This window comes from Hordeum vulgare, chromosome 6H, assembly GCF_904849725.1.
Source record: "Hordeum vulgare subsp. vulgare chromosome 6H, MorexV3_pseudomolecules_assembly, whole genome shotgun sequence".
Lineage (NCBI taxonomy): Eukaryota > Viridiplantae > Streptophyta > Magnoliopsida > Poales > Poaceae > Hordeum > Hordeum vulgare.
In genome coordinates, this window is record NC_058523.1 from 426,194,199 (window position 1) to 426,208,388 (window position 14,190).

The 14,190-nt window shown below is 45.7% G+C and overlaps 1 protein-coding gene across 1 annotated transcript; it reads left to right on the top strand.

Annotated features, from left to right (window-relative positions):
* Positions 1 to 7,180: 7,180 nt before the first annotated feature.
* Positions 7,181 to 9,428, top strand: LOC123401341 (tRNA pseudouridine synthase A-like). Its single transcript, XM_045095124.1, has 2 exons — positions 7,181 to 8,609; positions 8,708 to 9,428. The coding sequence occupies exons 1-2, from the start codon at positions 7,231 to 7,233 to the stop codon at positions 9,045 to 9,047; spliced, it is 1,719 nt and encodes a 572-aa protein (XP_044951059.1). The 5' UTR covers positions 7,181 to 7,230; the 3' UTR covers positions 9,048 to 9,428.
* Positions 9,429 to 14,190: the final 4,762 nt, after the last annotated feature.

The window sequence follows — 14,190 nt, forward strand, 5'->3', positions numbered from 1 at the left end:
CGTTCCGTAATACAAGATCCCGCAACTTACAATAAGTTACATTGCTTGCAAGGCTTGTGTGTGATGTTGTATTACCGAGTGGGCCCCGAGATACCTCTCCGTCACACGGAGTGACAAATCCCAGTCTTGATCCATACTAACTCAACTAACACCTTCGGAGATACCTGTAGAGCATCTTTATAGTCACCCAGTTACGTTGCGACGTTTGATACACACAAAGCATTCCTCCGGTGTCAGTGAGTTATATGATCTCATGGTCATAGGAATAAATACTTGACACGCAGAAAACAGTAGCAACAAAATGACACGATCGAAAGGAAACCGTTAAGGAACGCCGTTTTGACATCCATCTGCCAGATTTCATAATCGAAAAATGCAGCTATTGCTAACATGATTCTGACGGACTTAAGCATCGCTACGGGTGAGAATGTCTCATCGTAGTCAACTCCTTGAACTTGTGAAAAACCCTTTGCCACAAGTCGAGCTTTATAAACGGTCACATTGCCGTCAGCGTCCGTCTTCCTCTTAAAGATCCATTTGTTCTGAATAGCCTTGCGGCCCTTAGGTAGTACTTCCAAAGTCCACACTTTGTTCTCATACATGGATCCTATCTCGGACTTCATGGCTTCTAGCCATTTGTTGGAATCTGGGCCCACCATTGCTTCTTCATAATTTGCAGGTTCATTGTTGTCTAACAACATGATTGATATGACGGGATTACCGTACCACTCCGGAGCAGCACGTGGTCTCGTCGACCTGCGTGGTTCGACAGAAACTTGAACCGGAGTTTCATGATCATCATCATTAACTTCCTCCTCAACCGGCGTCACAATGACAGAGGTTTCCCCTTGCCCTGCGCCACCATCCAGAGGGATGAGAGGTTCGACAACCTCCTCAAGTTCTATCTTCCTCCCACTCAATTCTCTCGAGAGAAACTCCTTCTCGAGAAAAGCTCCGTTTTTAGCAACAAACACTTTGCCCTCGGATTTGAGATAGAAGGTGTACCCAACTGTTTCTTTTGGGTAACCTATGAAGACGCACTTTTCCGCTTTGGGTTCCAGCTTTTCAGGCTGAAGCTTTTTGACATAAGCATCACATCCCCAAACTTTAAGAAACGACAACTTTGGCCTTTTGCCATACCACAGTTCGTATGGTGTCGTCTCAACGGATTTTGAGGGTGCCCTATTTAAAGTGAATGCAGCTGTTTCTAATGCATAACCCCAAAAAGATAACGGCAAATCGGTAAGAGACATCATAGATCACACCATCTCTAATAAAGTATGATTACGACGTTCGGACACACCATTACACTGTGGTGTTCCAGGCGGTGTCAACTGTGAAACAATTCCACATTGTCTTAAGTGAGCACCAAACTCGAAACTCAGATATTCACCCCCACGATCAGACCGTAGGAACTTGATCTTCTTGTTACGATGATTTTCCACTTCACTCTGAAATTGCTTGAACTTTTCAAATGTTTCAGACTTGTGCTTCATCAAGTAGACATAACCATATCTACTCAAATCGTCAGTGAAGGTGAGAAAATAACGATATCCGCCGCGTGCCTCTACGCTCATCGGACCACACACATCGGTATGTATGATTTCCAACAAGTCACTTGCACGCTCCGTAGTTCCGGAGAATGGAGTCTTAGTCATCTTGCCCATGAGGCATGGTTCGCACGTGTCAAGTGAATCAAAGTCAAGTGACTCCAAAAGTCCATCAGCATGGAGTTTCTTCATGCGCTTTACACCAATATGACCTAAGCGGCAGTGCCACAAAAATATGGCGCTATCATTGTTAACTCTAACTCTTTTGGTCTCAATGTTATGTATATGTGTATCGCTATCAAGATTCAATATGAACAATCCTCTCACATTAGGTGCATGACCATAAAAGATGTTACTCATAGAAATAGAACAACCATTATTCTCTGACTTAAAAGAGTAACCGTCTCGCATTAAACAAGATCCAGATATAATGTTCATGCTCAATGCAGGCACTAAATAACAATGATTTAAGTTCATCACTAATCATGATGGTAATTGAAGTGAAACTGTGCCGACGGCGATTGCATCAACCTTGGAACCATTTCCTACGCGCATCGTCACTTCATCTTTCGCCAGCCTTCGTCTATTCCGCAGTTCCTGTTTTGAGTTGCAAATATGAGCAACAGAACCGGTATCGAATACCCAGGCACTACTACGAGAGCCGGTTAAGTACACATCAATAACATGTATATCAAATATACCTGATTTTTCTTTGGCCGCCTTCTTATCAGCCAGATACTTGGGGCAGTTGCGCTTCCAGTGACCCATACCCTTGCAATAGTAGCACTCTGTTTCAGGCTTAGGTCCAGCTTTGGGTTTCTTCGTCGGATTGGCAACAGGCTTGCCGCTCTTCTTTGAATTACCCTTCTTGCCTTTGCCGTTTCTCTTGAAACTAGTGGTCTTATTCACCATCAACACTTGATGTTCTTTACGGAGTTCAGACTCTGCGACTTTCAGCATCGCAAACAACTCGCCGGGTGACTTGTTCATCCCTTGCATGTTGTAGTTCAACACAAAGCCTTTATAGCTTGGCGGCAGTGATTGAAGGATTCTGTCAGTGATAGCCTCTTGCGGGAGTTCAATCCCCAGCTCAGCTAGACGGTTTGAGTACCCAGACATTTTGAGCACATGTTCACTGACAGACGAGTTCTCCTCCATTTTGCAAGCATAGAATTTATCGGAGGTCTCGTACCTCTCGATCCGGGCGTTCTTCTGAAAGATGAACTTCAACTCCTCGAACATCTCAAATGCTCCATGACGCTCAAAGCGACGTTGAAGTCCCGGTTCCAAGCCATACAAAACTGCACATTGAACTACTGAGTAGTCCTCCTTACGTGCTAACCAAGCGTTCTTAACATCCTGATCAGCCGTAGCGGGTGGTTCATCTCCTAGCGCAGCATTAAGGACATAATCCTTCTTCCCAGCTTGTAAGATTAGCTTAAGATTACGAGCCCAGTCTACAAAGTTGCTTCCATCATCTTTCAACTTAGCTTTCTCTAGGAACGTATTAAAATTTAGGGTGACAGTCGTGTGAGCCATGATCTATAACACAAATATATTCAAAGTGGACTTAGACTATGTTCAAGATAATTAGAGTTTAACTTAATCAAATTATTTGCTAAACTCCCACTCAAAAAGTACATCTCTCTAGTCATTTGAGTGGTTCATGATCCACTTACACTAGCTCAAGTCCGATCATCACGTGAGTTGAGTATAGTTTCAGTGGTAAGCATCCCTATGCTAATCATATCATCTATGTGATTCATGATCGACCTTTCGGTCTCATGTGTTCCGAGGCCATGTCTGCACATGCTAGGCTCGTCAAGCTTAACCCGAGTGTTCCGCGTGCGCAACTGTTTTGCACCCGTTGTATGTGAATGTTGAGTCTATCACACCCGATCATCACGTGGTGTCTCGAAACGACGAACTGTAGCAACGGTGCACAGTCGGGGAGAACACAATTTCGTCTTGAAATTTTAGTGAGAGATCACCTCATAATGCTACCGTCGTTCTAAGCAAAATAAGGTGCATAAAAGGATTAACATCACATGCAATTCATAAGTGACATGATATGGCCATCATCATGTGCTTCTTGATCTCCATCACCAAAGCACCGGCACGATCTTCTTGTCACCGGCGCCACACCATGATCTCCATCAACGTGTTGCCATCGGGGTTGTCGTGCTACTCATGCTATTACTACTAAAGCTACATCCTAGCAAAATAGTAAACGCATCTGCAAGCACAAACGTTAGTATAAAGACAACCCTATGGCTCCTGCCGGTTGCCGTACCATCGACGTGCAAGTCGATATTTTCTATTACAACATGATCATCTCATACATCCAATATATCACATCACATCGTTGGCCATATCACATCACAAGCATACCCTGCAAAAACAAGTTAGACGTCCTCTAATTTTGTTGTTGCATGTTTTACGTGGTGACCATGGGTACCTAGTAGGATCGCATCTTACTTACGCAAACACCACAACGGAGATATATGAGTTGCTATTTAACCTCATCCAAGGACCCCCTCGGTCAAATCCGATTCAACTAAAGTTGGAGAAACCGACACTTGCCAGTCATCTTTGAGCAACGGGGTTACTCGTAGCGATGAAACCAGTCTCTCGTAAGCGTACGAGTAATGTCGGTCCAAGCCGCTTCAATCCAACAATACCGCGGAATCAAGAAAAGGCTAAGGAGGGCAGCAAAACGCACATCACCGCCCACAAAAACTTTTGTGTTCTACTCGAGAAGACATCTACGCATGAACCTAGCTCATGATGCCATTGTTGGGGAAAGTCGCATGGGAAACAAAAAATTTCCTACGCGCACGAAGACCTATCATGGTGATGTCCATCTACGAGAGGGGATGAGTGATCTACGTACCCTTGTAGACCGTACAGCAGAAGCGTTAGTGAACGCGGTTGATGTAGTGGAACGTCCTCACGTCCCTCGATCCGCCCCGCGAACAATCCCGCGATCAGTCCCACGATCTAGTACCGAACGGACGGCACCTCCGCGTTCAGCACACGTACAGCTCGACGATGATCTCGGTCTTCTTGACCCAGCAAGAGAGACGGAGAGGTAGAAGAGTTCTCCGGCAGCGTGACGGCGCTCCGGAGGTTGGTGATGACCTTGTCTTAGCAGGGCTCCGCCCGAGCTCCGCAGAAACGCGATCTAGAGGAAAAACCGTGGAGGTATGTGGTCGGGCTGCCGTGGAAAAGTCATCTCAAATCAGCCCTAAAACCTCCGTATATATAGGTGGGAGGGAGGGGACCTTGCCTTGGGGCTCAAGGAGCCCCAAGGGGGTCGGCCGAGTCCAAGGGGGAAGGCTCCCCCCCCCCAAACCGAGTTGGACTTGGTTTGGTGGGTGGGAGTCCTTCCTTCCCTTCCCACCTCCTCTTTTTTTTCTTTTCTCTTTGATTTTCTTTCCTAGGCGCATAGGGCCCTTTTGGGCTGTCCCATCAGCCCACTAAGGGCTGGTGTGCCACCCTCAAGGCCTATGGGCTTCCCCGGGGTGGGTTGCCCCCCCCCCCCCGGTGAACTCCCGGAACCCATTCGTCATTCCCGGTACATTCCCGGTAACTCCAAAAACCTTCCGGTAATCAAATGAGGTCATCCTATATATCAATCTTCGTTTCCGAACCATTCCGGAAACCCTCGTGACGTCCGTGATCTCATCCGGGACTCCGAACAACATTCGGTAACCAACCATATAACTCAAATACGCATAAAACAACGTCGAACCTTAAGTGTGCAGACCCTGCGGGTTCGAGAACTATGTAAACATGACCCGAGAGACTCCTCGATCAATATCCAATAGCGGGACCTGGATGCCCATATTGGATCCTACATATTCTACGAAGATCTTATCGTTTGAACCTCAGTGCCAAGGATTCATATAATCCCATATGTCATTCCCTTTGTCCTTCGGTATGTTACTTGCCCGAGATTCGATCGTCAGTATCCGCATACCTATTTCAATCTCGTTACCGGCAAGTCTCTTTACTCGTTCCGTAATACAAGATCCCGCAACTTACAATAAGTTACATTGCTTGCAAGGCTTGTGTGTGATGTTGTATTACCGAGTGGGCCCCGAGATACCTCTCCGTCACACGGAGTGACAAATCCCAGTCTTGATCCATACTAACTCAACTAACACCTTCGGAGATACCTGTAGAGCATCTTTATAGTCACCCAGTTACGTTGCGACGTTTGATACACACAAAGCATTCCTCCGGTGTCAGTGAGTTATATGATCTCATGGTCATAGGAATAAATACTTGACATGCAGAAAACAGTAGCAACAAAATGACACGATCAACATGCTACGTCTATTAGTTTGGGTCTAGTCCATCACATGATTCTCCTAATGACGTGATCCAGTTATCAAGCAACAACACCTTGTTCATAATCAGAAGACACTGACTATCTTTGATCAACTCGCTAGCCAACTAGAGGCTTGGTAGGGACGGTGTTTTGTCTATGTATCCACACGTGTAAATGAGTCTTCATTCAATACAATTATAGCATGGATAATAAACGATTATCTTGATACAGGAATTATAATAATAACTATATTTATTATTGCCTCTAGGGCATAATTCCAACAGGGATCACATCGACGGGCCACCACAAGCCCCGAGATTGACCTCCACCACTTTCTCCTGCTTCGGGCGGCTGAAAAGTTGCACATCGGCGACTGTTTGTGGCGGCCGTCGAATTTGGCGTTTCCGGCCACCGGTGGCTCCACCAAGCCATTGATTGGTCGGGGATCACCCCACACAGCCCCGACAAAGCCTCAGCGCTGCATGCAGGTACTGGTTCGTCCTCTAGCCGTCGTCATCGATTTGTCGTCAAGGACTCGACCGACCATCGCCCGGACTCGGCGCTCGCGCATCGGCTTGCCGGCTCGTCGATGCCGCTCATACAGTGCGGCGATTGCACACAGACAGTGCCGCAACTAACATCTAGCATGCCGCAACATCCCGGATGGGTATTCTTCAAATGCAAAAAACGAAGGGGTATGTTCTTGTTTTCATTCGGCTTTGTCAACCTATTCAGTTCAATTTCTATAGGTTATTGAGATGGTCATGTGTGTAGAAAGATGGATGCTCATTTTGGTATTGAGAAGAAGAATATACCGATTTATTGATAGAAAGAAATTTAATAGATGTTCGTGCACTCGTTGGTAGAACTGAGGCTAATGATGCGGGTGCATCTGCAATTAGAGAAGAAACTAGAGAAGAAACAACATTTACCTATCTAGAATCAAAGAAGAAAAATAAAGAATACAAGACCAAGAATCCGCATATCAACGACGAAGGCATGAAAAAGATGTTGGTCCAACTAACTGGAGGAGTTATAAAAATTAGATATCTTCTAAAATGCCTAATTATGATTCTCGTTTTCTTTGATCTTGCTATTCTAACAAAAAAATTGGTGAATTATTATGTATCCAATGCTCTTAAAAGAATTTTGGATCCGTCTTAGAAGGTCTGTTCGATCGTCGCTCTATCATCTCGTAAAATTATTTTTCCATAAACTGTAAACACATTTTACGGGTGGGGCAGATGCTCTTGTACTGTTTCATTTTGATTCCGTGCCCCCTCTCCTTTGCCGATCTGCACCCAAACCCTAATTTTTCTAAAAAGTAAAACCCCCGCCTCTCCCATGGCCGCCGCCTCGCCGCCGCCCTCCCCGCCCCATCCAAAGCGCCCCAAGATGTCCTCCTCCTCCGACCCCGAGCCGGAGCCCACCTCGCTGTCTGCTGTCGGCGCCGATCCCGGGCAGCCTCGCCGGCGCTACAAGCGCCGCAAGGTGGCCATCATCCTGGCATACTGCGGCGCGGGATATCAGGGTATGCAGAAGAATCCGGGCGCGCGCACCATCGAGGGCGATCTCGAGGAGGCGCTCTACCAGGCGGGCGCCGTCCCCGAGGCCGACCGTGCCGCGCCCGCCCGATACGAGTGGGCACGCGCAGCGCGCACCGATAAGGGCGTGAGCGCCGCCGCGCAAGTTGTCTCCGGACGCTTCTACGTCGACCCGCCGGGATTCATTGACCGCCTGAATGCGAAGCTCGCGCCACAGATCCGGGCCTTTGGCTACGTGCGCGTCACCAACTCCTTCAGCGCTAAGAAGTTCTGCGACCGCCGGAGGTATGTGTACCTGCTCCCCGTCTTGGCGCTCGACCCCAGCGCACACCCCGACCGCGAAGCTGTCAAGGCAAGCGCGGGGAGTGAGAACCAACTTGCGAAGTGCGTGGAGTGCTCCGAGAGGGGGAGGAAAGTGCCAGATATTATGGGCCGGGAGGGGAAGTTGCCTGACTCTGAGGAGAACAAGGTTCTTGATACATCCGGAGAGGAAACTGTGGCTGCTCATGGAGAACTACGATCAAATGGGGAAGCAAAACCTTTTCCAACAAGCTCTGTTACTGGGACTTGCGATGGTGAGACTAGGCTGGGATGTGATGTAATGATTGATATAGCGAGCTCTGATAATGGAACAGAAGCTCAAAATTCTGAACTGGAATCAATTGGGTCAGGAAAATGTGATATTGAACCTGCTGAAGCTGTACCAACCAGCGCCAGTGAGACCATCTTTTCTGATTCAACTGTAGGTTCAGTCGATGTTGTTGCTTCAGTTGTAGCTGAGAAGGGGAATAATTTTGAGCCTGCAGATAGTGAAAAGGAGAGAATGCAAGCTACAAATATTCAGAAGGAAAATGGGGAAGGAAGTCCCCTTCTGAAAAACACATTTGCTTACACTGATGAAGTTAAAGAGAAATTCAATAGGATCCTCAAGCATTATGTTGGAACCCGCAATTTCCACAACTTCACCACAAGAACCAAGGCTGAGGATCCTGCAGCCAAGAGGTACATCATTTCCTTCACTGCCAATAGTGTCGTTAGCCTGGATGGGATTGATTTTGTCAGATGCGAGGTTGTCGGGCAGAGTTTCATGCTTCATCAGATCCGTAAGATGGTTGGCCTTGCCGTCGCAGTGATGAGGAACTGTGCACCTGAGTCAATCTATGATGTTGCCTTCCGCAAGTAAAGTCCTTAACTTCATATCAGCTAACGAATATAACACAATCTAGTCAGTTTGTTTTGCTTGCTGACTTTTTATTTGTGTCATATTCTTCTTACAGGGATATCAGACTTAATGTGCCTACCGCACCTGAGGTTGGACTGCACCTGGATGAATGCATGTTTGCCTCGTATAACTCAAAATGGATGGATACACATGAGGCAGTTTCAATTGAACCCTATGCCGAGGAGGCTGAAGAGTTCAAGATCAAGTACATCTTTCCTCATATTGCTGCAATGGAACACAAGGAGGGAGCTGTAGCACTCTGGTTGCACTCATTGAACAGCAGGAACTATCCAGATTTCCGCTACATGGAGACTGCTGGATCTGAGGCAAAGGTTAGGGCTGAAGTTGAGAATATGGAAGAAGCGCAAATGCCAAGCACTAATATAAGCGAGTAACTACTTGCAAGGAACATGCAAGATCGATGGATATTTCTGATTGTCCTGTTCACCTGGAGAGTTGAAACATTGCATGGAATAAAGACTGAAGAGAAAGGGTTGCTGCTTTTGTCCTGCAGATATCAAAATGGTCGAAAGCATGGTTATCTGCTTCAGTGTTTCCTTGAGGTAATATCTGCTACGGTGGAGATCAGTTTCCTGGATTAGACATTTTTATGTTGATTGATATAATCTATGTAACACTTTGAGACAGTTTTGGGACGAATTATGCCACCTAGAAAATACTTTATTGAGTCCAGCATGCAGCTTAATACCGGGTTCTATATTGTATGGCTTAGACCTGAAATATGCTGTTTCTAGTCTTTAATTATTTTCAGGTTACATTGCAGCACTAACATTTTCTTCTTGTAATCATATTATGTGCACTCGTCCTGGCAAGCTGCAATTTGATTCAGACTCATCCATTGCTAGGTTAATTGTTGTGTGTTTGATGTGGAAGTTGCTCACTTTGCAGTATTGTACATACAGATTTAAATACATGTGCTAATGTACATACAGATTTAAATACATGTGCTAACATTCATGTACGCCTGTGTACGGGAACGGGACCCTGGCATGATGTACATACATTTGCTCACTTCGTCGTATTTTCCTGGAGTAGTACAACTCCGCCAATAGTTTCACATTTAACAACAATGGTGTCCGGACCATTGCTGGTATGCAGGGCACATGTTGTATGATCAAACATAGGTAGGAGAACACCCCATTATCAATTTGTTGAAAACTTGGGAAAACTAGAGTTCACCCTGTGCATCCCCTGACGCGTCGCTCCCGCTAGCGATGGGGGGAAACCTTAGCTGCCGAGACACTGCGGCCTCCCCCCCCCCCTCCTCCCCCCCCCCCCCCCCCCGGCACTGTCGACAGGCAAAGCCAACCTTCAGCGATGGCAGGGCCTCGTTCCACCTCCTCTCACCCATCCTTTGTTGGCCAGAGACAGCTTGGGCGCGCGGAGGCGCTGTACTGCGGGTGCTTGGGTCGGCGGAGGCGCTGTACTGCGGCTGCGAGTGCTTGGGCTGGCGGCGTGCGTGTCTATGGTGGTGTCGTGCTCGTCGTGTTCTCCCAGATCTGGTGCCGGTGGGGCAGCGTGTCTATGGTGGTGTCGCGCTCGTCGTGTTCTCCCAGATCTGGTGTCGGCGGGGGAGTGTGGGCTGCATGCGGCCTGGGCCACAGACGGACTGCCATGTCGGGGCCGACGGTTGGCGGAGCAAGTGGGGTGGCGCAGGTGCAGTGGCCTTCTTCGGCAAGGGCTCCCCTCCCCGCCGACCGAGGGGCGGGGGGGGGGGGGGGTCGATGGTTTCGGGTGCCTGGTTTGGCCTTGCGGGCAACGAGTCGGTAATGAGCACATACCCCGCTCATGGACGGCCTTGCGTACACATGGTCTGGTATGAAGACGACAACCTCCGTTTCTCTGGCCTCCCACACCGACCCAGTTGGCGGCGACCTCATGTGGCCGATATGGTGGTTGGTCGAGGGGTGGGCTATGGATGAGGGAAACCCTTCACTAGGTGCACCATCTGCAATGCCGGCGGCACTCCGCCATGGTTCTACTTCTCGGAGTCGGCATTGAGTCCTAGCACATGCCCTCCTCTTGTCCCCGGTGAAAACCTAAATCCCCTCGGATTGGGCAATGACCGCACCTTGGTGTCTCTTTCTTCCTGGAGCCGCCGCCTTGGGACGGGGGAGTGGTGGTCGCGACTTTGGTGTCGGTTGATTTGCCAACGTTCTTCAGTTGTTCCTTCTGGGCAACGTTCGATGATCTTTGTGGTTGTGGCCAGAAGCGGTGGTGATGTTCACAGTTGCTTTGTCCACGTGGTGACCGTGTTGCTGTCCTCTCCCAAGCAGCGTGTTGTTCTAGTCCATCCGGGCTTACGGTGAGCTCTTATGCTTGTCGACGGAGCGGCGTCCTACGATCCAAGACGAGAGGGCAGGGGGCCCTCTTCGAAGGTGGACACAGATGGCCGGACAACAGCGTGGAAGTTGAAGACCCATGGTTTTCCATAGGTGGCGGTGTGTTATTGGGGCATGTCATGGAGTTGCAGGGGTCCTCTATGTTGTAGGTGGTGTTTCTTTATCCAGGGACTAGACTAAAAAGTCTCTTTTAGTCCTAGGTAAAGAAACAAGAGGGACTTTTCCTTAAGGGACTACAAAAAGACTATTGGAGGGACTTTTTTCTTTAATTCCTGTGACTAAAAAAAAGTCTAGTCCCTGGAAAAGAAACGCCACCGTAGTTAGTTCCTGGTGTAGTCAGGGATGTTGTTCGGTAGCATCTTGTATCCTTTTGTCACCTATCTTTTTCTTCTTCTTCATTCTTTTTTTGTTGTATTGATGGTTGTTTGCTCGGTTGTTGCTTTATAATATAAAGCGGGGGAAAGTTCTACTCTCTATCTTTGAACACAACTAGCAAAAAGGTCTGTACTACCTTCATCTCAGTTATCGTTAATTTGACCAACTTAATGATAAACATATATTACAAAAAAAAATATTATTAAAAACTTTAGATGTTCTATTTTCTAATAATATAATTTTTATATTAAATAATAGATTTTATATAAGTCAAATTGACGATCTAGGTATACGTGCGTGTCTTCTAAACTGTGACAGAGGTAGTACGTTGCAACGGGATAATAAAATCGTGATCCTTAAATCAAGTTTCAAATGTTGACACTCCATGTATATACACGTGCATACAGATGTAATACACTTGCATTCTAACATGCTTACAATGGATCCATATGTAGACTCGATCCTTGATGCGTCTTTTTTTTCTCTTCATTTTTGCGAGTGATGAGGTGGGTAATTTACTTCAAATTTAGGAGTGGTTTCGATGACAGCCAAAAAGTTAAAAGAAATAATTAAGAAGATTCTTTTTTCACTTGTGGATGGTGATGTACTTAATTTACTTCAAGTTTAAGAAAAGTTTTAATAACGGGCAGTGTTCTGCGCCGGCGCGTCGGCCGAATCGTTCGGTCCGACGCGCGCGGGCCGCCCGATCTGCCAGCTGTATGCGGGCCGGACCGTTAGATCTTCATGCAGCAAAATTTCTCAATACAACAAATTTCGTTCACGATGCAACAATTTTCGTCCACGGTTGCAACAAAAATATAGCTGTAGCAAAAAAATATCAATGTGGTCGTAATAAAAAAACGAAGCTGATGATTGCAACTTTTTTAGTAAACGGTTGCAGCAAAAAAGATACCGATTGTAGCAAAAATTAACACGGTTGTAACAAAAAACATCGATTGTAGCAAAAAATCTGACGAACTGGGGTTACAAGCGAACATATATGTAGCTTTTTTAATAAACAAATGTAACAAATTTAAACACCTGTTGTAACAAAATCAAGAGAAAGAAAAAGCAAAATGAGTGTGTGAAAAAAACTACGTGAGGATAAGGGATGAAAAGTGGGCCTACTAATAGTAGAGTGCGCGGGTGCGACGGGCCCGAACTTCGGCCGGCGCCCCGGCGTGAAACTTTTCCTTTAATAATATGCAAAACAAATCAGTGAAACCATTAACGTAGATTTTTTTATTTACGGGTGACAGGGTGAACAATTAATTTCAACTTAATATGTGACTTAGAGTAAATGGATGGACCAAAATTTAAAGATACACACCGTTTTCCAATATTATAGATAGATACTAGCAAAAATGCCCGTGCGTTGGAACGGTAGAAAAACTATCAGGTTATGCAGGTGTGATAGATATAAAAAGGTATGAATCCAATGCAATAATGGCATAAGGATTTTTGAAATGTTATTTCACAAAGTATATCTGAGTGATGTCATGATGAGATAAGGCACTTTTAAAATGTAATTTCAAAAACTAAAAATATGATGCTCATCGCGGCTTGATTTGTTAAGGCGTCACAAAAAAAATTATTTTTTAGCTGAGCAAACTACAAAACATGGAAACCTTTTTTTATCCGACGCGAGGGACTAAATAAAATCATAAAACGACCTCTAGAGGTTTCCTAATAAAACCTTTATATAAGCGACAGTTAGTTTTGTTCATTATTAACATATTTTATATGAAATCGTGATTTGTTCTATAATATGTGAGCAATTTTTTTAACTCATGAACGTTTTATGACTTGTTGAATATTTTGTAAATACAGTTTTTCTAAAAAAAAATTCAAACTAACAACTTTTTTGTTCTTTTAAAATTTGGAATTAATTTAGAGAAGAAAAAACTAAAACATGAATAAAAAGTAAAGAAAAAAAATACTAAACAGGATGCCCTGAGTTGCACATGGTCCGGCCCATGAAAAAAATGGGAAAAAGTGGTGCGCCAGGGATCGAACCCTGGTCTCTAGCCTGGAGTATCGCACCTCTAACCATCGCGATAGTCCTCTGTTACTAGTATATCTATATATCAGTACTTTATAAACACAACATGTTAGAGCATATATCTCCATATGTGGTTTTGGTAATTGATGACAATTTCTATGGACTAATGGTTGCCTTAAGTTACATTTATAGGATTTGTCCATAGGCACTTCTTGAAGTCCATCTGTTGGGTTCAAGGAGTTTATATGATGACCAAGATGGTATTCAAGGTATTATCCAAAGAATGGTCATAGAGACACATGGTTGATCAAGATCTCAGACAAAGAGTAAATCAAGATGATCAACACACAAAGCGTACAAGATGTACCGAGAGGGATCAAGTGATCCCATGGTATGGTAAGCATTGTCCATTACGTATTTGTGTACTAACCCATGGTCTTCGTGAGAGTTTTATGTGGGGGTTAGGTGTGTTTCCATGGGCTTGCGTCAAAGGGAAGATCTCATGCAACCCATGAAGTATGACGTCAAGTTGTGATAGTCATCAAGATTGCGATGTGCAAGTTCAAGTGAATCAGCACGAAGATATCATGCTTGAAGCTTGCCGTCCATTGTGGTGGCAATGGACTTGTGAAGATATGCTAAAGAGTGGCTCACCCATAGTGAGTATGGGGGAGCAATCAACTAGTCTTCATCAAGCCAACACAATCAAGAAAGGTGGTCCATCTTGAGGAAGCCAAGATCATCATCATCTAGCTCAAGAGGACGAGGTGCAAGGTATAGGTTTGCCCTTGATAGGTT

What these genes read in the sequence shown, in the direction of transcription:
- LOC123401341 (XM_045095124.1), top strand. Translation starts at nt 7,231, where the DNA reads ATGGCCGCCGCCTCGCCGCCGCCCTCCCCGCCCCATCCAAAGCGCCCC. An exon ending in TATGATGTTGCCTTCCGCAA is followed by an intron (nt 8,610 to 8,707) that starts GTAAAGTCCTTA and finishes TTCTTCTTACAG; the next exon opens with GGATATCAGACTTAATGTGC.